The following is a 25,506-nucleotide window of genomic DNA, read 5'->3' on the forward strand; positions in this document are numbered from 1 at the left end:
GGGTAAAATTATTTTGTTTTCGATGTTGACCATCCCCATCAGAAACATTCCCCCTAAATGTTGGGGAGCTGGAGAACAGCTGCCGTGTGGTGTAGCTGAGAACATTGCCAAGCCCTGAATGCGTGTGGAGGACGTTGGCTCTGCAGGGGCGCTTACCCACGTCTCCAGAGGCCGCCCCGCACCGCCAGGCCCCGAGTGGAAGCTTTTGATGAAAAACGTGGGGTTTTTGGGACTGTGTTTGTCTCGTTTTAACGTGCGCTCGAGCAGCGGCGCGGAGCGCGGGGTGCGCTCGCCTCAGGGAGCGCCCGCTGGGGGCGGCGGGCGCAGAGGCGGCGGGGGGCTCTCGGAGGGGGACAGCGGCCGGTGAGGGCAGCACGGCCCGGTACTACTCGATATGGCCCGGTACGGCCCGATACAGCCCGGTAGGACCGGGTAGGGCCGGGTATAACCCGGGTACGGCACAGCCGGGCACTGCCCATCCCGCCTCAGCCACCTCCCAAGATGGCGGCGGGCCGGGCCCTCAGCGCCTCACAGCGCCCCCTCCCCCCCCCCCCCGCTCTCCGTCACCGCTCGCGTCACGGCCCCGCGCGGGGCGGTGGCGGCGGCGCCGCTCCCCCTCCCCTCCTCCTCCCCCTCCTCCCATTGGCCGCCGGGCGCGCGCTGCGCAGCCAATGGGCGGGCGCGGCCGGGCGGCCTAGAGCGAGGCTGCCCCTCCCCCTCCCTCCCCCCCCCCCCCTCCTTCTCCTCCCCTCAGCGCCCTCCCGGCCCGTTCCGCCCGGCCCCGGCGGCAGCGGCGCCCGGAGCAGGCCCGGCGGCGGCGTCGTCCTCGCCTCAGCGGGAAAGGAGCGGCTGAGGGGCCAAAAAAAGGACCCGAAAAGGAAAGGGGAAGCGGAGCGGGACCCAGCCCGGCGGCTTCGGGCCCGGCAGGCGGCGGAGGAGGCGGAGGAGGAGGCGGAGGAGCCGCGCTCCCCCCCCCCCCCCCCGCCGCCGCCGCCATGGCGGAGCAGGAGAAGCTGGACAACCAGCGCCTCAAGAACTTCAAGAACAAAGGCCGCGACCTGGAGGTAGGGCCCGCATCCGCCTGGCAGCAGCAGCAGGAGGAAGAGGAGGAGGAGGAGGAGATGAAGGGGGAGTGAGGCGGGGTATGGGGGGTGGGGGGGAGGAAGGCGGAGGCCGCGCTCCGGGGCCGGCCGCGGCCGTTGGGCCCCGCCGTGAGGGGGCAGCGGGAGGCCCGGGCCGGCCCCGCCGCCACACAGCGCCTCAGCCCCCACAGGGCCAACCCCCGGAGCTGCTACAGATTCCCTGCTGTCCCCTCTAACGCAAAAATAACCCCCCCCCGGCCCGCTTTATCGCCCTCGAAGCAAGGAGGCGGCTGCCCGGCCTGGCAACTTCGGGGCCGCTGCGCACGCGTTGGAGGAAGCGGCCCCGAGGCTCGGCCGGGAAGCAGGAGGGGAGCAGGGGGTTGGGGGTGCCCTAGGGGACGGTCACCGGGGGAAACCGGGCTCCACGCCTCGCCCAGCAGCCCTCTGTGGGGAGACTTGCGCGTGGTGAGGCAGCAGCGGGCCTTGGCCTTGCCGTTTCTGCTTTCCTCTGGCCTCGCTGCGTGTCCCCGTGGTTGGCGTGACGCCGGATCCTCGCCTTAAACACCGCGCTCCGCACGACGTGTTTGTTTAAATAAAGGCAGCGTTTGAGTCGCTGTCATTTATGAAAACATCTGCCACGTTTCCCACTTGGGTAATCCAGGCATCGGGAGTACCTCAGCCTATAACTTCAATCAAACAACTTACTCTTCAGTTATATACAATGCCCAAAGAAGTTGGAAGTGAGAACAATTGCTGCAGTGTTTACTGATAGGGTTGTTAGCTTTGTTAGCAACTCTTTGCTAAGATGTTCGCCTGTTTTTGTATAAATCGTTTTGTTATCAGCGAGTAGATAACCCTAAAAGCAGGGAGAGTTTAGAAGGGTGCACAGTGAAGCACGTGCTAGCACATTAAAACTGAAAGCAAAGGGAAAATACAGGCTGCAGTTCATCCGTGTTTTTTATCCTGTGGTGCCTACGTACCGAGGGTTGACGTAAATTGGCTGAAGTGAAAATGTTCAGGATGGACACACACAAAAAAATAAAAAAATCAGTTGGGCACTTGTGCCTCAGGAAGCAGGTAGCCTCTTCAGTATTGTTCTGGATTTGCTGAAGCATGTAAGCGGCCTTCAGCACCGCGACAGAAGCCCTGGGAGGCTGTGTTAAATTTTAGATGCTGACATCTACCCAACAACTCTTGGAGCATACGCTTGCTACTTAAAATAACTAGCCGGGATGGTTATTTTTCATACAATGGCTCAGGCTTATGGCTATCGCTCGTTAACTGCTTACGCGCCACATGTGTCGTTAGAGGGTGAGGTGTGGGTGATGTCTGCTCCCAGCCAAGTATCCTATGGCAGCAACAGTTGCTAATGAGTATATTCAGCTGGCTCCCAGCGCCGGGGATCCTGTGCTGCTTCTAGCAGGAGGATGGCTTATTTACTTCGCATAGGAAGCCAGCGTTTGATCTTTATCTCTTCCCTTCATCTTGCCTCCTTCACTCTTCCCCTGTTTAACCTCTGCTGAAGTTGTGCTTTTAGCCATTAGTTAGTTCAGTTCAGCACTGGTGATCCTTCTTTTCTGTGTCAGTTTGCCTCCATTTGGCATATCAGAAAAACTGAATTATCCCAGTCTTAGGTTTGGGAATGCCAAATTCACAGGTAATTTTAGAGGCTGTGAGATTTGACATGTTGCAAATTACAAACTTATAAAATAACATATATATGCTTACATATTGCTCAAAGCAGCCCATTTATGGTTAATTGCATAGCAGTTGCTGTCACGTTGTGCTTAGCTTCCAGGTCTTATCCCTTCCCAAAAAGGTTATTGTGTATCTTAGAAAAGGCAAAAAGGGGATTTTCAGTGTTTTAGCTTCAGAAATGCTGAGCATTTATTTAGCTTTTTGAATACTTACTGAGTTAAAGGTGGATTTTTGTTTTCCAGTCCATATCAACATGCTTCTAAAAATACAAAGTCTGGCCTTGAAAAAGGAACAAAAACACATGTTTTACGTAGAGTTTAACACAATTCCTTCATACAATTAAACGCTGGGTAAACATGCATGCACAGACATGTCACCTTGTGAGATATTGCTGCCATGTGTTTTGGGATGACAGATTGGTGACAACATGGGGAATAGAGGAACACAAACCGTTTGCTTGTTCTTTTTTCTTATTTATGGCACTGATTAAGGAAACATTAAGAAGTTTATGCTCAGTATTTGAGGAGTCTGTGGCAGGAGAGCAGTAGTTTGTAGCTAACTCCAGGGCAGTATCTGTATCTCTGTGTAGAGCTTACGAGTCCCAGTTAGGAGGTGCAGGATGCTCCAAGCTCTTCCAAGATTTAAGAGTCAGAGCTGTGAGGGGGAAAAAAATTGCACTTTCATGGTGAGATTGAGCTGGCCTTACAGAACTGCAGGAATAGTCACTTGTTAACTTAAAAAGTAAAAAAAAATCATACTGAAAAGAGTGCTTATTTGTTGTCTTATAATAAATTATGCAAATGCTTATTTACTAGGAGAGCTAGTTAAGGTGACTTGTACTTTTTTCATCTTTCCTCTTCCATGAGAAACAGGTTTTACTTGGCCTTGTGTTGTTTTTTTCCCTTGAATAAGAACGGTTGAGCTGTTTTCTCTGTTTTTGTGATAAGAAATCTTATTTTCTAACATTTTTTTTTGTTGTTGTGGTACCATAGACCTTGGAATCAAATACTAGATCTTCCTCTTCTCTACAAGCAAAAAGTGCCAGCTGCTCCTTGCATCTGCAGTAGACAGAGTTCTGTGAATGAGCTGTTTCTGAGTAGTTCCCTTTGGTGCTGCTGCATTCCGGGGTCTCAAGTACAGCCTTGCTCCTGGGAAGGGTGGAAAAGAATTTTTTGCTGTTTTTGTTTGATTAAACATTTTATTTTATTTTTTTTTTTGGGTGATTGTTGCTTACTGCAGCGTTCAAGTTTGATTGACGTTTAGGTTTTCTGAAATGAAATCAAAGCTGTATTTTTAAGTATTATTCCTTTGGAAAGACTGGAAGAAATTGGTGACTTTATGCTGCCCTTTTCTTCCCTCGCTTGCCTGTGTGGTTGGGTGAGATATTGAGAGTTGCTTTAATAGTGCCAGCACAGGAGAAGTGTCAAACAGCTTTCTGCTCTGCAACTGAGAGATGAGTGATGCAAAATGAGGCTACGTTGTGATGCAGGGTACTTCAACAGCTGCTCCAACCCTGGTTTTGAGTCTGGATGCTTTAAGATTAGCTACGTCAGGACAAGAGTTGCCCCTGGAATTCACTGGGTTTGTAATAGTGGCCATGTACTTGGAAACACCAAGGAAGCTTTAGAGGGTTGAAAGAAAGGTAATGTCATGAGAGATACTGGCTCCCAGGTGGTTAGAAGCTTTTCACCCTTTCCTGTGTCCCACACAGAATACTTTGGTTGCAATTCCAATAGGAAGGAACTGATGGAGAGCAGGAATTTCACTCTAAGCTAGTTAAAAATAGGTTCCATCATGCTGACTTGCACTTCTGTGATGACGCTTACACACTTTGTTTAAAAAGTCATACTTCTCCAGGAAAAACGGGAGTGACAGCATGCACAATGTCATTGATTTTTCTTTATTATTTTATTTATTTTGTAACCGAGAGTCCCTGCTATAACTCCAGAGCAGGCGGAGTTGCTGAGATGTGTTTTTCAGGTGGCACCTTGTAGAGACTGTGGGCATTAAAATTCTATGGGATTTTAATCTGTGATCTTCAGAGCAGACTTCATTGCTGTGGTCTGCAAGTGAAACAATATAGGAGGAAAATAATACATAGAGGAGGGCCTAAATCCCTTTTCTGGAGTGCCTGTGCAGTCCCACTGTAGGAGCAGTGCATTTGGCAAAGCGTTTGCTGGAACGGGAGAAGTAGGTGAAGTTCTACCCTTCCTGGTGTGTGTGCTGCCAGACCTTTTTCCTGTTGAAGGTGCACAAACAGCTGCTCAGGTGAAATGCTTTATAGTAGCATCCCCCAAAAAAAGATGGAGACAGACTGTGTGCGCGGTAGGGTTGGGTTTTTGAGAGCAGGGATGCAGAGAGAGGTAGAAGAGGGGTCAGGGCACGTTAGCTGAGAAGAAACTCTAGCTATATGCCAGCATCCTGAAAAGGGGCTGGTAGGTCTGAGCTGTTCCTGAGGGAGGAATGCCTCTGCATCAGGTGCTGCTGTGAAAAACACTGGAATGTGTCAGGATCCTGCAGCTAACGTGGGATTTGGGTGATCAGCTGAAGGGCTTGAACCATAGCTATTAATATAGCTATTGAAGTCTGGCAAGAAGAATCTTTCCTTGTGATCCATCTTCCCTTTATGTATGCTGATTCGTTAGGTTGCCATAACTGTTATGGGCATAAAGGTGTTTGTTCCTTCTCACCTGTGTGAGATCCATGGAGGCTTGGTACAATTCTGCAGTCTCTTTGAGAGAAGTTTTCCTCATTTTATTTTCTACTTGAGTGTGCCAGGTCTGACCACCGTCAGGTTCTCTGGAAGGGCAGCAGCGCTTTGTGCACGGATAAACGACTGAGAGCTTCTTGCCTTCAGCTCTGTTCTTTGGAGCCACCACTCGCCTTCACCAGGATCCCAGGGTTATGCTTTGCTGGGCTCAAGCTGCACGTGGCTCCCTTGGGCACAGCATCCTGCGGCGCCTGCAGCTGCAGGCAGGGCTTTCCCCGTGCCCAAGTGATGTGTGCTTCGTGTTGTGCTGTGCTGCACAGCGCAGGGCCGTGGGCTGCCCTGTGGCCATGCCAGCAGCCTGCAGCGTGTGTTTAACAAGTGCACGTGCAGGGAGGTAGGTGCTGAAGGAACTTTTCTCCTAGGAACTTTTTCTTCGTGTTGTGTCAGTGTGGACGTGAGTTGGAGCTGTTACAAAATGTTAAAGCTTCGTTTCTGTACGTGTAAGAGAAGTATTACAGCAGTGCAGAGAACATCCGTTGGTCCGGAGCTGGATTCATAAAGATTTATTATCAAGTACACTTTTTCCCTGTTTAGAGACTGCACTTCTGAGATTCTCACCGTTATCTGAAGAATTGTAAGAAACATTTGAAAAGCTTATCTGCTGTGGAGAACAAGTTATGGCAGTGAATCTCAGCAGCACTGGGCTCCACTATTAATTCTGGTTTTGTTTGATCTGTTAACATTCCTTGAAGATGTACACATTTACTGGCTACTTGCTTTGGTGCTTTTTAGTGTGGGGCAGTCAGTGTGTACTTGGTTGTTGTGCCTCTGCCCCGGTGGTTCCAGGTGCTGCAGCTGCATTGGGCAGGCACGTGCCTTGCCTTTTATATCACGGGAAGCTGTTGGGGTGTGGGTGTTCCTCACCGCTGTTTTTAGCCTGTTTTTCTCATGATGAACTGCATTTTGGGCCTCAAACGATGAAGGGTTCTACCTCCAAAGCAAAGCAGTGGGGAGCCGTGCCTGCTTTTCCACTCTCATCCTTTCTTGCCCCCCTTTTCCTTTAACTCCATCCTTTGAGAAGTTAAAGTATCTTGCTCAGAGTCCAAGTTTGGATTCTGATAAAATGTACATTCCTTTCAGTAAAAATAATTCTGATCCTGGAAGTTGAGCCATAAACCTTCCCTTCAGAGCTGGTTCTTGCTGCCACCCAGAAGCTCTCCTAGCTGCTCCTCTTCCTCACGTCCTGCGTTAATGCAGTCCCGTATGCTCTGGAATTGCCAGGGGCTCAGTAAAAACGTGGTTGTTTTAATTCTGCTCGTTCGCTGTAGAGTTGAAGTATGGAATAAAATCACTATAGACTAGATCAAGTGATTTTTCTTTCTGGTTCCACTGTGCTAACACAGGCACTAGTAAACCAATTTCTGTGTATGTACAGTTCCATCTTCTTCTGGATACTGTAAATGGGAGACTGTAGAAAAGCAAACAGATTTGTTCTTACAGTACCAAGGGTTTTATGTGGCTTTCATTTCTAAATAATATTTTCATAGTTCAACTGTGCTTATTAGGTCTCTTAATTTGAACTTGTTTAGGAACCAATTCCCCAATGCACAGAGCTAGTTCTGTTTCAGGCAGTAGTGAATGTGCACAGCTGAAATCTGTGAATTTACTGCAGTATCTGGGAGAAATGAGTGGTGGTGCAGAGCCTGGCTTTGGGATGAGGCACAGCTCTGGTACAACCAGGCATGTTTCATGTGGCAGAGGACCTCACTGATACCCTACTACGAGGAGCCTGGTGGCATCGTGTGGAAAAGGGTGTGCTGTTGTCTGGATCTGCTTATTCTGAAGAATTAATTAGTGTCAGTTGTTGCTTTAGCAGCTGTACTTTGTTTATATGGAGGATTACCTGCACAATCTGAACTTCAGCCTGCTTTTTCAGTATAGTTTATAGTTTCTTGATTGAAGAAAGGGTCATGAATACCAGGCAAACTTAGTGTGCTTTGTTACTTTGCCATGGTGCATGTGTATAAAACAGAGCAGCACCAGAAGTATTACAACTCCTTTCAACATTGCCCTTTAAGACAGTTGTTTATTCTCCCATTCAGTATCCTTTCTTTTTTCAACAGAGACCTAGGAGAGACTGTTTTATTGTGCAATAATACAGACAAGAATAATTATTTCAACTTCCTGTTTGATTGCTACTTCTATAATGAAAATGAAATCTTGTGTACAAGCACTATTCAAAGTGCATCTCTTGGAAATAGTTGTGCAAAATCTTAATCACTTGAAATAGATTCAGAACATAACGTACTTTTGGTTTTGATTCTTTTCAGACTATGAGAAGACAAAGGAATGAAGTTGTTGTGGAGTTGAGAAAGGTGAGATGAACTAGTATTTGTTTTGACAAAATGGTATTTTGTATTTCACTGTTTCTGTCCAGAAAAACAGAATTGTATTTGTAATCTACTGAGGAGAATAATTCTTGCTTTTACAGCAAGGATTTTATTTCTAAGGATTGTAATTTAAAGATTTTAAAAGGCTTACCTTTTTTCCTTTCAAAACCAGGTGTTATGTCTGGAGACATAAAGCTGTTTTATTTCCCAAAACTGTAGTTCAGCACTGTTTAGAGTCATTGGAAATATAATTCCTGAGAAATGTAGTCGTAACTTGATTTACTTATGGGATGAACAGAGAAGTATCTTCTGCGGATGGACTTGTCTTGTTATAAATACTAACAAACAAGTTGTAGTGTCAGTGATGGATATGTGAATATGAAGCTTGCAACAAAAGTACAGTTAATGCTGTAGATAAAGTTGGAGAATTTTTCTAAGCAAAAGTGATTTCCAAAATAACGCTTCACTCTATTGCTTTTTCCAACTTCTTGAACGTTGGAGCAGTAGCAGTGAAAGAATGCTTATGATGCTGGTTTAAAAGAAAAACTTCTCTTGCATTCTTAACAACCCTCCCCTTCTCTTTAAGAACAAAAGAGATGAGCATCTTCTGAAGAGGAGAAATGTACCTCATGAGGATATCTGTGAAGATTCTGATATAGATGGTGACTTTAGAGTGGTAAGAATTAACTTAATTTTAAACTGTATCTTTATTTTTATTTTAGAGATTTCTGTTTTCTAACTGTTGTTTTATTTATTTTCTAGCAAAACACTTCTTTGGAAGCAATAGTACAGGTAAAAAAAAAAAAAAAAGGAAAAAGTATTTTCTGAACATCATACATATCATGGTGATAAATTCTGAAAGGTTTAAATTCTATCTTCTTTCAGAATGCTTCAAGTGACAACCAGGGTATACAGTTAAGTGCTGTGCAGGCTGCAAGGTAAGACGCTTCTCAAATATACCATTTTCATTCTTTACCATGTGCTTGAATTCAAACAACGTATTCCAGCTTAATTGGAAAAAGTATGTCATCTAATGATTAAAATCATTGATAAACAGAACTTCAAATAAAATATGTGGTTCTTTGAAGCAGTCAGAATTTTTTTTATGTACAAGTAAATACTAAGATTCACTTTAGTTCAGTACTACATAGTACAATAAAATATAGCTAGCAGGGCTACGAAGTCTTTACGTTTAAATACAGAAAGAACTGTCAAAATCCTTTTTGCTAGTTCTGTCATGGATTAGGCCACTAAAACCACCTCTTGTTTTAGGAGGAATTCTCTGTAGTTGCATGTGTTGAAGTATTCTAAAATGCTTCTATGAACTTTGCTTGCATAAATTCAGTATGTAACTGCTGTTTCATGAACTTACTGCTTTGTCATTGTAGCAGAGCTACAGCCTTGCGTTTTTACCCAGAGTGTCTGGGGGATGTGCAAGGGAAGACTTCCATTTCAGCTGACTTCTCTTATATCTGGAAGTCAGTTTGATGTTTGGGAGTTAATGTAGTTAAAACAGATAAGGGAAAGAGCAGTTTCTGTGCCTGTTTCCATTAGGCAACTTGCCTTCTTCAAAAAGCTCAGGGTAGTATCGTGTAGAACAACGTTGTAGTAAATAGAGCTGTTTTAAGGCAAGTTAGACTGAAATATAGTTGCTTAAGCCTGTTTTAAAAGGAGATGGGAACATCCACTTGAGTGTCTTAACACTTTAATTTTTTAAAATTGAAAACTAATTTGAAGATAAGTCAGTGCAGTTGCTGGAATGGCTTTAATTAAAGCTGAAAAGCATTTGTTTTCCTCTAAAAATATTTAATCTGTACTACCCTTTAGTCTGAAGCTGGAGCAGGAAGGAGCAATCTTGCACGTGTCTAACCCCCAAAACAAACAGCTGGAATAACAGGAACAGAAAACTGATTAGAAATGCTTCTTTCAATAACTTTTTAAAAACTACTGTCCCAAAACCTGAAGCATTAATTGGCTCTTGTAGTAAGAGTTCTCTACCTGTTTGAGCAGGTGGTTTATGAGTAGTCTGCACTATGACTGTCTTGTCACTGAGCAAGAAGAAGAAATGAGCTTCTGCTGTTCCTGTCAAAGCAGCCAGGGTTGTCTTATCTCCCTTTGTGGGTGGGGGAGGGAGAAGCTGCAGGAGGGTGTAACTGTGGTGATCTCTATTTTCCTGACTGACTAATTTTGAAGTTTATTGCCAGAGAAAACGTGGTCACTGAAACAGGCAATGAATGTAATAACTTTATTTTTTTTTCAGTAATCTCAGTTTTGGGGCTTAGTTATTTTCCCTTATTATTGAAAACAAGCCTGTTTCATCTTTGAAATAGACACTAGGTAAGAAAATTCTCTGCCAGAAGATAGTGCAACACTGGAATGGTCTGTCCAGGGATGTTGTTGAATCTCCCTGCATGGAGGTTTCCAAAACTGAACTACATGAAGCCATGACTGACCTGATAAAGCGATAGCAATAGCTGCACTTTGAACAGAAGGTTGGACTAAACAACCTCCTGAGATCCTTCCTAGTCCTCGCTTCTCGTTCTGTGATTTAAGTTTCTGTTTTCTTTTCCTAAACAGAAAGCTGCTTTCCAGTGATCGCAATCCACCAATTGATGATCTAATAAAATCCGGAATATTACCTATTTTAGTGCACTGTCTTGAAAGAGATGACAAGTGAGTATTTCTACAACTTGGAATATTACATTGAGAGAATTCTCAGAATTTACGTAATGTGCTTATGAGTTCTGGTTGAAAACTCATGTTGCAATATTTTTTTTTTCTTATTTTGTAGTCCCTCTTTACAGTTTGAAGCTGCATGGGCTTTGACAAACATTGCATCTGGAACCTCTGAACAAACACAGGCCGTAGTTCAATCTAGTAAGTCCAACAGTATTTGATCATTGATAAAGCATGCACTGTAGCTTCCACAAAAATCAGAAGATCTGAATGATACTGTAAAGAGCATCCACACTCCTGTTTCTCTGTATCTCAAGCATGTTCACCAATCCATGTGTTAGGGTTGGTCCTTTCATGAGATAGCTAGGATGGTTGAAATTGAGTTGTCAATCACAGGCCCGTCGCTGAAGGACCTGCCCATGAAGTCTCCTGCCAGAAGTTCTACTTCTTCTCTGGCAAGCAGCATCAATTGAAGTGCACACCTGCTTTTGTTCTTCATTTTCTCAGATTTTTAAATTCAGTTGGGTTTCATGATGGTGAGTAATCTCTTCTGGGAACTCACACTTGTAGCAGAGTTATATCTGCTGGTTTTCAGTTTTGAAATATTAAAAAGTCAAAAAAAAAAAAAAAAAAAGAATCTCATCCTGCTGTCTTCCAAAATCAAATTGAAGCAAAAACACCACACTGGCCTTTACGTTTTGAGGAATCTGAAGTTTCGGGAGGAATTGTACTTGAAATCTGAATTGCCAAGTACTGCAAGCTATCTTCTGTACTTTTAACATGGCCTAAGTGATTTAAAAAAAAAAAAAAAAAGGCAAAACAGAAGTGTCGTAAGAGTTTCTTCCGTGAGACCCATGGAAGAATCAAACATGCATTTAAACAAAACTTTTTCTAAAATCCTTGGAAGAAATCCACAAAAATTGCACTACCTGAGGTACCATTACCTTTAATAGTTGGAATTAGTGTTGTGTTGCAGTTTGTGCTGCTGATACTGTTACACATGCTATGCTTCCAACAATGAAAAGACCCAGAATTATACCTAAGTTTGTTTTTCCCAACACCACCGTTATGTATTGACTACTTGGAACTTTTATTCAACTCTAAAATGTGTATTGTGGTTTAAGTGATGAAATACCAGTGTTTCTTTTGTTAAGTAATTCTAAAATGTATGTTGTGGTTTAAGTGAAGAAATACCAGTTTCTTCTATATCTTCCATGACAGACTGTTTAACTCGAGTGATTGAGGTAGATAATCTCTTTTTCATTGTTAGTGCTAAGCAGTTACAGGCTTCTCACAACCTATGTGTTGTCTGGCTTTATGTTTTTTTCAAATAATAGGTATATTCATCTCTCATAAGAATGTTCTTAGCACCAGCACCATCCCGTCTGTTAGATGGCTGAGTGGGTTTCATCAATTCTTAATTGGAAAATAGGTTAATTTAATAGGTTAATTAAATTCAAAGAAATTTAAGGCAGGTGACTTCAGTCTAAGGACTTCTTTTAAATGAAGACTTTAAGACTGCATAGTTTGCAAGATTGGTTTCCCTTGCTTTTACAAACTGTTAAGAGCCTGTTAACTTCAAGGGTCAAATCCAAGCTTTATCAAAGTATGTATCATTGCTAATACTTACAATTTGCAGTTACATCTAGAATTTTCTTCAGGAAACCTAACTAGTGTATATTGCTCCACACCTCTTGATGACCTAGAACACTTCTTTTAAACCTAGCTTGTTGATGGATTGAAGATGGGTGCCAATTACAGTAATTATCTTTGTGATGGTCTTTGATTTTTAGCTAGGTTTGCGTGTGTGCTCTATATTAGCTGACCTAATATTTAAAACGTATGACAGTATGTTTTATTTCTTCTAATGATTGTTTTAATTTAAAAAAGGTCGGTCATTTTTCTGAAAGCACACAGTAGTTGTTGGGGACAACTTTTTTTCTCTTGCTTATAGGCATTGTAAAATACCTCTAGTAGAAAATATGAATTTCCTTGTGATGTGTTTTCTTATTTTTCAAAAAAGGCTTTCCTTGAATGTTGTACTACAAAATACCAGCATCTCTAAAAATTTCCTGTGATCTAAAGTAAAGGAGTGCTTATTTCAGACTAAACTTTGTCATTAATGTAAGCAAACACCTTTAGTGCTAAGGTTAAAGAAAAGAGATTAGTTAATTAAGTGTGGTGTGGTGCACACAGAATGAGCTTTAAATAGTGGTTCAGGTTTAGTTTTAAACATTAGGATAATTCTTCTGTCTGAGTTAGAAATGTAGCTCACTTGATGAGTTTGGGGAGTTTGTGTGTTGCCATTTGGAAACTTGTTGCTGCTCAATCAACTGATTGTCATGTCCCTTTTTTGTCACGTAATGGCAGCATTTGAAACCTGTTCTGCAGTGATGAGCTAGGTTGTCCCAGTATTTTGAATTATGGCTCTCAAATTGAGTACAGCCAAAACTTAGTGGTCTAAAATGAGACTTAAAGTTAAGGATGGGATATCCATATTCAACCAAGATGACTGCCTTCACAGAAACAGCTGCTGTTGCAGTATGTATGCTTTCATAAGGATTGTCAAAAGATGCTGAATGGACTCTGGAAATATGAGAGGAAAAATAGTGACTTATTTCAGTATCATCTGGGAAGTTAAAGTTTTGACCAGTACTCAACAAAGGGAGAAATTTCTCATGCAGTCTGAAATTTTATTTAAGGATAAAGTATGTCAACTATTCTGTCTCTTGAGAGAGAGATTTCTTAACAATTGCATGGACTTCTGTTTGTATTTTTCAGATGCTGTGCCACTTTTTCTGAGACTGCTGCATTCGCCTCATCAAAATGTTTGCGAACAAGCTGTGTGGGCTTTAGGAAATATCATAGGTTTGTGTTATTCCTGTCACTAAAAACTAAGTTCCTTTTGAAATTGAATGAATAAAATAAGTAAGATTTTGTGTTAGAACTTGGAGGTGTACAACTGTAAGATAAAAAGCAGTTGTTGCTGGCAGTCACCCTGTTCTGAACTTCTTCCTGTTTTCTCTATCGTGTGCTGAAGTATACACACAAAAACATGGCTCCATGGTTTCATTGCAGGTGCAGGAAAACAAATTATTGGCAAGCAGGCATGCGGATGGTTAGAATGAAAACTTTTGCTTTGGGTTCTGAAATCTGGCCTCAGCTCACATGCATTGTATAGAATTCTAGATGAGTTGTGATCACTTGGTTTTCTGTTTAATTTTTTTTTGTGCACACTTTAACACCTTCCTCTTAAGAATTTAGTTGTTTTTAATGAGTAGTTCAAAATGAAGCAACTGGGCTGGAGGCATATACAGAAGCTGCAGTAGACTGACTCCTTCATAAGCATGGATGCTGAAGAGTGGATCCAATATTATTTACTAAGTAGCCATTATTAATAATTCTTTAGCTATTATTTTGTTGCATGTATGCAGAACCAGATGAGGCAGTTTAGTCTCCCAAACAACAAGGTGTTGGGCTTGTGCATACATTATGCTTTACCGCTCAGTGTCCTCAGGTTATCTTTAGGGATTTGCAGTCTGTTTTTAATTTAAGAGGATAATTTTGAGGTGGTTCTTTTTGTGAATGGAATGTGATGATCTTTGTCTTCATACTTCTTTGATATCTTCAACAGGTGATGGACCCCAGTGTAGAGATTACGTTATTAGTCTTGGAGTAGTGAAACCACTGCTGTCCTTTATCAGCCCATCTATTCCCATAACTTTCTTAAGAAATGTTACTTGGGTCATGGTCAACTTGTGCCGTCACAAAGATCCTCCTCCGCCGATGGAAACCATTCAGGAGGTGACTGAATTACTCGCTGCTCAGTCAGTGTAACTAAAGTGAAGCTGAGTGTCTGAATGCCTTAAAAATAACTGTCAAATGGTTCTTTTCCTCCTCAGATCCTTCCAGCTCTCTGTGTTTTAATTCACCACACAGATGTAAATGTAAGTAACACCACTTTGAGACAGTTTTGTGTTCTGGTGTAGTTTTCTATGTGAATCATAAAGTTTGCCATACTCGAGTAACTTTCTTTAAAATAATGTGAAAGAACGGATTTATCTATTTATGTTAAACTTATTTTGATATCTTTGTTTTTAAGTAACAGTTACAATTTTGCCCTATTTCTTTATATATTTTTACAAGTACTTACTTGAATGTGCTTTCCCTACATTTTTCCCAGCTTTTCTCTGTGTTTCTAAGTTCATCCTGATACAAAATCAGATTACAATTTCACTTGTTTTTCTGCAAGCATTTATTAATAGATCTACGTAGATTTTTGACTAGCACTTAAGCTTGTGGCTGTAATGAAAAATCTGTATGAACAAGAAAAAATGGGTGTCTGCATATATAAAATATTAGAAATGTTAGCTAGTATTAGGTTTTGTTAACACACCTGAGACATTAAGTATGGTCGTTAGGTTATTTTAATATTGAAGTAAATGACTTCACTAAAATTATGAGATTTGTTTAGGCAAGAAGCTGACCTCAGTCAGAACTACTTAAGATTTAATCTTTGCTATAGTGAAGTTACAGTTCAGTTTAAATTATGGCAGCAGTGCTTTACCAAAATGTTTAAATTATAATGCATACTTTAGTTAATATACTATATGCTAATTCCCTGTATATAAACAGGTGACAATGAAGCTTATACAAATATCTTGAAATCATTATATTTGTGGATCAATTAAAAGTTGCTAGCTGTCATTTTTTTGTGAGCTGTCACTTGAAATAACCAGATTTACTGTTGCTGAAATTTGCTTCTCTGTGGGAATACTTAAGCAGAAGAACTTCTAAGTTGCTGCTGCACTGGACTTCAAACAACTTTTTAGCTTTTTTTTTTTTTTCTTAAATGCTTTGGCATGATGCTAAGAAAAATAACTTGATCTTACATGATGTGTGGACCATTTCCTTTAGAATGTTGAATACCCCTAATTTATTTCCTAGGGCTTTCTCTTATTTCTAGGGGACCATCTTTCATATCTCACATTGTCCAATAGTACTTCATGAAAAGGGCAGATATATTTGATTTCATGTTTAGATGGTGCTTATATCCTTTAGATTTTTAGCTGTAATCTACAATTTAGCTGTTGTTCAGTTCTTTTTAGTCTCTGTATTCTTAGGAGCTAGAACAGGTCAAATAGCAGGTCTAGATCAGAATTATTTAGAGTGAAAGGTATGGAGTTCGTAGAGCAAAGTAGGTTATGGATATGAATCTGCTGCATTTCATTAGTTCTGGTTTAATTTTTTTTTTTTTAAGACCAATGCTCATGTGCTAATGACAATTTTTTTTATGTTAGATATTGGTAGATACAGTCTGGGCGCTTTCATATCTAACGGATGCTGGCAACGAACAGATCCAGATGGTGATAGACTCTGGAATAGTCCCTCATTTGGTTCCTCTTCTCAGTCATCAAGAAGTTAAAGTGCAAGTAAGTTCAGATAACTTGAAGGGAGCATTTCTCAAAATGCAATACTGGAGAAAGTAGCTGGTTTCTATTTATAGACTGTGTCAAGGTGTAAAAAGTACCTTTTCCTGTGTGATGTGGCATTTGTATTTTTTCAGCCATTTGAAGGTATAGAATGTGCTCAGTTAGAAAAATCTTCGTTGTTTCCATTTAAAAGATTTTTGTTTGAATGAAGTGAATGTGTTTTGTTTCAGACTGCTGCACTGAGAGCTGTAGGAAACATTGTCACTGGTACCGACGAACAGACACAAGTAGTTCTGAATTGTGAAGCTCTTTCACATTTTCCAGCACTTCTGACACATCCCAAAGAAAAAATTAATAAGGTATGTCACTGCACAATTTGGACCCAATTGGTAACTCCTTTATATTCAGCTTAGCTCTCTTGGAACCTACATAACGTAGTGGGGTAGAGATATGAGTAACTAATTACAAAATACCAGCTTATGTCAAGATCAGATAGGGTGGTGATATTTTTTTTTTGAATTTGAGATCTGTAGGAAAATCTCTGAGGAGCTGTGAAGTTGTACTTGACAAGAAAGGTTGTTTTCTGATTCTTCTGGTTTAATTTCATAAAAATTCAAGCTTTAATTTGTAATTAAATCTTGTAATTCTGGCTGTTGACTTAAAAGTTAGAATCTTGCTATGTGAAACATTTTAATTAAACTGGCTCTCTTGGAAGTGATGAAATAGAGATAATTGGATGTCTCTTTGAATGGAGTGTGTGTGATAAATAGCATTTAAATGGGGTGGGTGGGCGGGGGTGCGTGTGTGTGTGCATGCGTGCATAGAAGAGGCTTTAACTGGGGGCACTGATAATGAAGTGCTGATTCCGGAGTGCATCTGAGGCATGTTGTTAAAATCTGGGGTCCTGTTTTCCGACATTGCCGATGATTAAAGCCCAAAACAAGCTCACCAAGACAGGCCTAGGCATCTTAAATCTCTAACAGGTTCATTAATAGAAGTGATCCTGTGATCTGATCCAAGAGACTCAGTTGAATTTTCAAGTACAGAAATGTGTGAATTCTGAATCTCATTTTGATAGAAATATTTGTCCAAAAAGTTCTCATCCTGGTTAAGTTGAGAGGAGAGGGGAACCAAGAGAGTGGTGGGAAGTTTCTGATAAAGAAGTGTATCAACTGTAAGATTAGACCAAGGAGATAGTTTCACATAAAATTTGTCAGTATATTCAGACTATGCTTGTTATTTTTTGACTAAATTTATAGGCTTCGCATTAGGAGGTGGGTGTGCAGGGAAGGACTCTTGTTCGTTGTTTAACGTAGGAATTCATACACAGTCTTTGGCTCGCTCATTTCACCATTTAAATGTGAGGACTGGGAGGGCATACTCCTAAGAGAGGGAAAAACTGTTCCCTTAAATGTTTTCCTAGACACCTCCATTTCCCTTGTTGAAGGGTTGTCTTGAGCTAATAGAAGGGTCCTATAACTTTACAATATTCCTGAAAAAGCAAGAATTTAAATGATAGGTAGTGCATTTTCTTGATGACTGACACAAATGAGAAATATTGCGGAGCAGGTAGAATAGATCTTCTATCACTTGTTTGGAAAATGTGCTGGTTTGTATTTTGGAGCTTTTCTGACCATCAGCTGAAAACTGCTGTACCGTCCTCAGTAACAGGATCAATTAGAAATGCTCATATGTAGCCTTGTTAAATACTTTTTCTACTTAATCTGTGGTTTTGGGGTTGTAACTTGGTTACAGTGAAAGACTGAAGAGCCTTGCAGTATTTCCCAAGGCGAGGCTTTCGTCTTTGTTTCCTGTAGGTCTAGTTTGCATTAGGAATTCACGTATGTACTATCATTTCTTAATTATGTTTGAGAATTGCATGAATTGCAGACCCAAAAACATGAATGTTAAAACTTGCTGGTGGAAATAAAGTACAGTATGCAATAGTATCCGAATTAACGATTTCTCAAATCTTTTTATTTTGCAGGAAGCGGTGTGGTTCCTATCTAACATCACTGCAGGGAATCAGCAGCAAGTTCAGGCAGTAATAGATGCAAACCTTGTTCCAATGATAATACATCTTCTAGATAAGGTTAGATAACAAGAAAAATTTAACTGTTTGTTTCCTGAAGTGGGGAAAATGACACTGAATTCATTGCTTTGTTTTACGTAGTACTGTGAAATGGGGTGTGTGGGGGGGCATAATGATAATGTCTACCCTTGAGCATTTTCATACATGGCAAGAAGTACATTACTGTTTTGTATGATCTTTCACAAAGAGCTGTGAGGAGGGGCATGTTGAACGTATTAGGGGAAAGAAGCAGGTCGATCCTTCTTGGTTCCTCCTTAGTCTTGTTTGTTTTTTTCTTTGTAAAGACTGGGAGCAGAATTATGTGCCCAAATATAACACAAAGAGGTATGGATGGGGAACAATGAGGTATTTCCCAACGTTTTGCCAGAGTTTAAGGACTTTATTCTCCTTTTTGTTTCCCCTGCCTTATCTGGAAACCTCAAGACACACTCAACAGTTGTATTGATTAACCTGATCATTTGTGACATTTATCAAGTCTGAGAGTATCCAAGTAATGATACTGCAATACTAGATCATGGAATGGCAATGTCCTATCTTTTTTTTTAACAAGTAAACCTATCAACAAAAAATAGATGGGTGTAGAAGATAACTGTAGATGGTGTTCAGTTGTTTATTTGCAGAAATGGCAACGTGCTGTATGCCTGTGTAGTTGTACACTACTTCTCAGTGATACATAAGGTTGCGGAGATAAAGCTTTTATTGCCCTTTTTATTAAATAGTGAATTCACATAGTTGCTGTCAAACATTTCTGAATGCTTTTCTCATGCTTTTTCAGTTTCTCACTGCTTGTTGAGTACCAGGCTTGAATGCTAATCAGTCATCTTTCTGGGCTTCAAATACCTGTTTTGGATTTCAAACGTAGAACCTTGGTGTCTTTTAAAACGCTAGTATCCAAACTGCATTGTGTTTCCAAGGATCTGCCTTAGGAGAGAGAAGGGAGCTAAAAGCATGCTTTCTCATGGGAACAGTACCACGTTACAATCTTTCAAAAGTTTCCCACTTCTTGCTTTACCCATGACTTGATTTTTCTTTCCTGAAGCGTGTAAGGAAGCTAGAAATACCAATCTTATGATTTCAGCCAAGACAAAGATAGAATATCTTTCACCTGAATAAAGGCTGGGGTTAAGACTGAGGAAATATTTGTCTTTTTCCTTAAGTAACACATATAAATGCTAACTTATTGGTCACAGAGAAAAGCAAATGAGACACTCCTTAAAAAAAAAAAAAAAAACTTGACTAACTTCAGAAGCAGACAGTTATAGTATGTACTAATATAGTATGTAGGGTATGTTTATCAAAGTGGACACTCGCCACTTATCGCTCCCTGTAATATGTGACAGCTGTTGATAAAGAATGTGAGAGAGGAGAGCGTTGTGTTTTTTTTTTTCGCTGTGCTACAAACAAACTTTCTGTGGAAGATCAATAAAAACATGGTTGCAGGGATGGGATGAACGCACTGCAAGTAGACTCAAACATTTGTAGGATCTGTTAGTTAACCTCCCTCCTTAATGAAAACTGATATGGTGTTACTGTGGGGAGCTGAAGCTTTTAGTAAAATACTGCACATAAAAACTGGAACGTTTACTTCTATTTACTGTTGTAATTTTAGGGTGACTTTGGTACCCAGAAAGAAGCTGCTTGGGCAATAAGCAACTTAACAATCAGCGGAAGAAAAGACCAAGTGAGTCAAACTTTAAGAAAAGGTCCTTAGACTTCTGTGCCAGGATTATGAATGTGTAGACTACTCTCCAGTTCAGTTTTGTTTTTTTTTTTTCCTTTCTTCCACAATGGATTAAGGAGTGAATTTAGTTTCTGTTTTTGGATTGAACTGAGACCAGGCATGTCAGTGGGGATTTGGGTGGAGGCACTTCTACTGGGATGGGGCTGAGTAGGTATGGATAATTGCATTCAGGCTCTGATAAGAATCTTGGTCATTCGGCAGTAGTATCTTTTTTCCACTTTTTTTTTTCCCTGTTTGGATAAGAATGTGATAATTATAATGATAGCAGTCACTGAGTAGAAATATACTAGTTCCTTGTCAACCCAGAATATTGAATCAGGGGCGTGTGTTATTCAAAGATAAGGTTGAAACTTCTCTAATACTGAAAAATTTACAGTATCTAGTATTTGTTTAAGCAACCCATATATTGCTACAATAATATACGTATATATTGCTACAATAATACATAATATACCCAGATAACATAAGTCATAGACGTTACCTTTTCATGCTATAAAAAAAAAGTATGAAAGTGACTGCTACAAACTATTCTTATCCTGTTTGGTAATTTTGAGTGCTTTGATTTCATTAAACTTGTCTGCTTGTGTGCTTCTGGTGCTTTGTTTGTCACACTCATGAGATTACTACTTGTTTTTTTTTTTCCCCCTAGGTGGCATACTTAATTCAACAAAATGTAATTCCTCCCTTTTGCAATTTGCTAACAGTGAAAGATGCACAAGTAGTGCAAGTGGTTCTGGATGGACTAAGTAATATATTAAAAATGGCTGAAGATGAAGCAGAAACCATAGCCAATCTTATAGAAGAGTGTGGAGGTATGGTGCTGAATTGGTTTTATACTGTTTTGCAGAAGTTGTTTGATCTCCTACCACATGCCCTTGTGTGTATTGGCACAGGTGTTTTAAGCAAATCATTCATGTGTGGTCTGCACCTGTCTGCTAGTAACTTTTATCATACTGGAGCTACTTGCTGTATAATCGAGCTACAGATCAGTAACTGGCATGTTACTACATCCAAAAGTGCATGGATTTGGAATGTCACACTTCATGGCAACCACACCAGGCGCTGAAAAGATGTTTTTAGGAAAAGGGAGGATGATGTAGTACTTACTGCCCTCCCTGGTCCTCCCCCTTATCTCCAAAGATTCCCCCAACCACTTGGAGAAGAGAAGAGAACACAATCGTTGCTGGCATAGACCTTACGACTTTTTTTTTTTTTTTTTTTTGTGGTATGACTGGATGTACTTTGTTGTTGTAGTGTGTATTCCTCAACCTCTGATAGCTTCTTAAAGATTCAGCGAAGTCTTTTATTCTTAAGCATGTCAAGTGGTTTTTAAGAGCATCTTATTGAGATTCACTTTATTATGCCTGGTTTTGTTTTTAATGATTTTGTATGATGAGGCCTTATGGAGAGAATTTTTTTTTGTCTGAACTTAGTATTCTAACTTGACTGTGTCTTTTTGTGTTTTCCGTAGGCCTGGAGAAAATCGAACAGCTACAAAATCATGAAAATGAAGACATCTACAAACTGGCTTATGAGATCATTGATCAGTTCTTCTCTTCAGATGATGTAAGTGTGTTATAGCTCTGAAATCTGGTTTTGTAATCACTTGGTTGTTTTCATAGACGTGGTTCAAAAGGGGGACAACAGCTCTAAAGACTGCTTTATAGAAAAGCACTTATTCATTTTTTTTTTCAGAATTTTTTTCTACCCAATTCACTGATGAGCACTTACAATACTGCTGCACATATGTATGCAAAATTACAGACTTATTTCAGGGCGTTCATTGAAACTGTAGCTAGCGTTCTTTATTAAAATTCCATCAGACCAGTACTGACAGAATAGAAAATTAATTCTAAATATGATTAAATAAAAATCTAAAATGGGCTATTAAGCTCATGGAATTTTTAACTTGATGCCACAGCCTTTCTGAATAGTTGATTATAGGCAATGACGAGAGGCTTCTAGGATTTTGAAGGACATCTGTTTAAATAAATAAAAAGCCTTGTCCTAATCTGTATTCCTGAGTGGTGCAGTTGCATAGATAGCAGAAATAGGATGAGCTTTCATGTAAACAGCCTGCTGGATGTTACCACCATAACTGAATATGAATTTCTCTGGCCTTAAGTGGGACAACTTTATTATGCTGAAAGTTTGCCCTTGCTGTTAGGGTTACTTGCATAGATCTTGTGCTTATAGCCATGGATTCTGAAAAACTTGCCTGTTTTTAGTCTGGATGAGAAAAGCATTGAGTTGTCCACTGGCATCCTAAAGTGTCATAGCATTGGCTTATTTGGTGTCAACAGCATAAACTAGTTGCTTAAAACTTCATCAGAGTTAGTGATAGATGATCCCCTTGCGTAAACCAGTTGCATGTCTTCCATTCTTCATGATGACGGTCATCTGAAGTTCTGATAGGCAATTTAAGCTGCATCCTGAGGGAACAAAATACTAGCCTTCAAATGGTTCTCTGAACTGCCAGCTTCTGACTAAGCTTGGTTTTAACATCTGATAAGCTCCCTGCTGACTTGAGTACCAAGTCTGAGATTCTGCTGCTTAAGAAAAAAAGATTCTGAATAGTAGTTGCAGAGGTAGGTGTCAAGTGAAAATAAGGGTGCATGAAGTGAAAGTTAAGATGGGCTGATCAAGAATGTTTATTTCAGCTAAAAAGTGTAATATAAATCTAAAACCCTCTTTTGATTTATCTTTAAATCATAAAATAAGCTAACTGCGTAGAAAGGGAATACAATAATGTCAGTCTGCATCATGAAACGAGGGTTTTCTTGTTGTCTGAACAGATTACTACAGAAATGGTAAAACTTGGTAGGGCATGTTTGCAAGTGGAGTTTTTTTCTAGAGTCCCATTTTTATACGAACAGTAATACAAAGGTCTCCTTTAGGAACTCAGATTTTGTGTATACCACAGGCCTTGGAATTTAATGTAGCGCCAATTCAGTAACCTGTACACTACCTATTTAAATTGAAACTGCAGTTTCAGCTTATTCCTTACATGATTTAGTGGTACTGGTTGCTTCTAAGAACAGTGACACTTTATAAACTGGCAATAAGTATGATGTTTGGCTGACAGGATGCTTGCCAGAAGTGAGAACTTCATAAGTAAGACTGCTGGGTGCTATGTAGCCTACCTACTAAATAAAATCTAAACCATTTCAGGCTAACTTACTTTGTCATAGTAGTACTCTTACTAAGTTGAGAAAGATCAACAGGAATTTATGCAATGAAGGAGATCAACTGAAAGGAGAAAAGTTCTTTAATATTATCTCTTTTTAGTGTGACTTCTGTGTTTCTGTTAATTCTTACGGTGTTCTTGTTCTTTCAACAGATTGATGAAGATCCTAGCCTTGTACCAGAAGCAATACAAGGCGGAACATTTGGTTTCAATTCATCTGCCAATGTACCAGCAGAAGGGTTCCAGTTTTAGAGTGGTATTTTGGAAGTTAGGTACAATGCAGCACTGAATAAAAAAAAAAAGGTTTGATCCATCAATCTTGGCTCATGGGATCCGCTGCTGCATTAAATCGGGAAAGAAAATGTGAAGATTTCATTTGGAATCACAGAAAAGCCCAAATGAAGTCAAGATGGCGAGTGGGTGCGAGTGAGAATGAGTGGCAAAATGTAATGAAAAACTTCACACTGAATGCTTATTTAGATTGTTCAAAGAAAAAGGGCTACAGGTCAAAGATCTTCAGTGCCTGAGAAGGAACAATGACTTACTAGAGCAATTGGGGGGAAATGCAGTACTATCATCATCAAGCCTTGTAAGCATAAGAGAATAGGATGCCCATATAAGTCCAAGGAGAATGAGCCCAGGCCTTGCTATGAAGCACCGTGTGAATGGACAACATTGAATGAATGTCTGGACTCGATGCTGTGGAGCCAGGCTCATGTTTCAAATCTGGGGCTCTTCAGTCATGAAGCAGACTCCTAGTCCTGGAGTGGCGTGTGTACGAGAGTATGGTTGTGATGCTGTATGTGAACGCATGCAAGCTTGATTCGCCTTCAGGGGGCTGATAATAAACCTAGTAAATCATCAAAATGAGTTCATAAGTGTTAACTTACACTGGACACAAAAACAAAGACCGGTTTAGCAGCAGACTCTGGTTTACTCCTGCAGCCTGTGTTTCTTTTTTTTGTTGTTTTTTTTTTTTCCCCTCTTATTTTTCTTTTAGTTATTTTTAAGTTCTTTCCTGTATGGCTTATTAGTTACTTGTAAAGTCAGAATTTCAGGAAGGCTTCCCTGTGCATTTGCACCAGATGAATGTTTGATGTTATGAAAAGCTTTCCATATCATCAAAACTAATTTGTAGATTTTTGCATGAAAAAAATCATACATTTCCCTTCAAATAGACTGTGTTGCAGTACACAAGTTACCATAATAGTAGAAAGCAGTAAAATGTGGTAATAAAATCTCATCCTTTTCATTTTCAAAGATAACATGAAGACCTTTGCATGTGGTAATCTACAGCATAGTTCATTTTTAGATTTTGTTGAGTCCTGTAACCAAATGTTTCCGTTGTGGTAGAATACCGTGCTGTGTTTCAATGTTACTTGTTTTCAAACTTTGTTTTCTATGAAAATGATATGGAAACTTCTAAAAATGGAATTTGGTGCATATGTACTGCCGAATAAAGACCGAAAAGAGGTGTGAATAGATGTACAAATCAAGTCATGGTTTGAACACCTTTAATATGCCTAATCCAATTGTTTTAGACTCTTTTTATCTTAGATGTAGGCAGCCATGAACAATCTATTTTGAGCCACTTTAGAGAGAACTTTGTATTTTTAAAACTTGCACAAAAGGGATGCAAGTGTTTTTATAATTGGAGTAATGCCTCAGTTTTGAGGTTCTGCACACTAAATTAAAGGTGACATTACAAATTTGTACAAAATGAACTCTTTATAAGGTGGCTCATTGTAGGAAATGCTGTGCCTTCCCCTTTGAGCACAAGTGTTGCATGAACAACAGTTTGCTATAATAAAACATACCAGATTAGCCACCATTAGCATCTATATCTACCTTGTGTTTTAAAATCAACTGGTAATTCTGAAACACTGTAGAATGGATAAAGATTATTTTGTGATCATAACTCTTTGTTGGACTAGAGTATTTTTGCAGCATTCCTTGTCATCAGAAACATGGTTAAAGTTTAAAACTAGAAGCAGCGGAAACTAGCTTGTGAAATTTATCCAAGTAGAGTGCAGGCTAGGCTGTCTTGGGGAAATAAACATTAAAACTTGCAACAGCGTTGTGTGCGGTGTCTTTTTGTATATACTCTCCAGTTTTCATGAAAAGGTGCTGAAGATTATGTGAAGAATGTTGGGTTGCCATTACAGTTTCCAAATCTTTTTACATGCCAACTATAGTGTAGTGCAGTGTGTTACATAGGTTTGACAATTTTTTTTGGTATAGATTACTACTTTGCCTAATTACATAGTAAGTATTCACTAAATAAGTTGTTTCCATGTAAAACCAAAATAATCATTTTACCTCCTCTAAGGGTTAACTTGGTATAGTGGCTTTCTTTTTTTAAAGAAGCTGATGCACTGTAAGTAAAATTACTCTTATCAACTTCACACTAAACTGCCTATGAAGGATGTACTGGAGAAAATTGCTGCATTGTTAGAGACCCTTTTCTTGGGGTAAGAGAAAAACAGATGTCTGTAGTG

General features: G+C 40.2%; 1 protein-coding gene across 1 annotated transcript; it reads left to right on the forward strand.

Moving 5' to 3' along the window:
* The first annotated feature begins 747 nt into the window (after positions 1-747).
* KPNA4 (karyopherin subunit alpha 4) lies at positions 748-25,083 on the forward strand. The gene is made up of 17 exons (XM_084291800.1): positions 748-1,064; positions 7,821-7,865; positions 8,467-8,556; positions 8,643-8,672; positions 8,766-8,818; positions 10,458-10,553; positions 10,672-10,757; positions 13,338-13,424; positions 14,191-14,360; positions 14,459-14,503; positions 15,857-15,988; positions 16,219-16,347; positions 17,976-18,080; positions 19,690-19,761; positions 20,471-20,633; positions 21,293-21,387; positions 23,162-25,083. The coding sequence occupies exons 1-17, from the start codon at positions 996-998 to the stop codon at positions 23,258-23,260; spliced, it is 1,566 nt and encodes a 521-aa protein (XP_084147926.1). The 5' UTR covers positions 748-995; the 3' UTR covers positions 23,261-25,083.
* The last annotated feature ends 423 nt before the right edge of the window (positions 25,084-25,506 follow it).

The sequence above is a fragment of the Netta rufina genome (genome assembly GCF_964035555.1).
Source record: "Netta rufina genome assembly, chromosome: 9".
Lineage (NCBI taxonomy): Eukaryota > Metazoa > Chordata > Aves > Anseriformes > Anatidae > Netta > Netta rufina.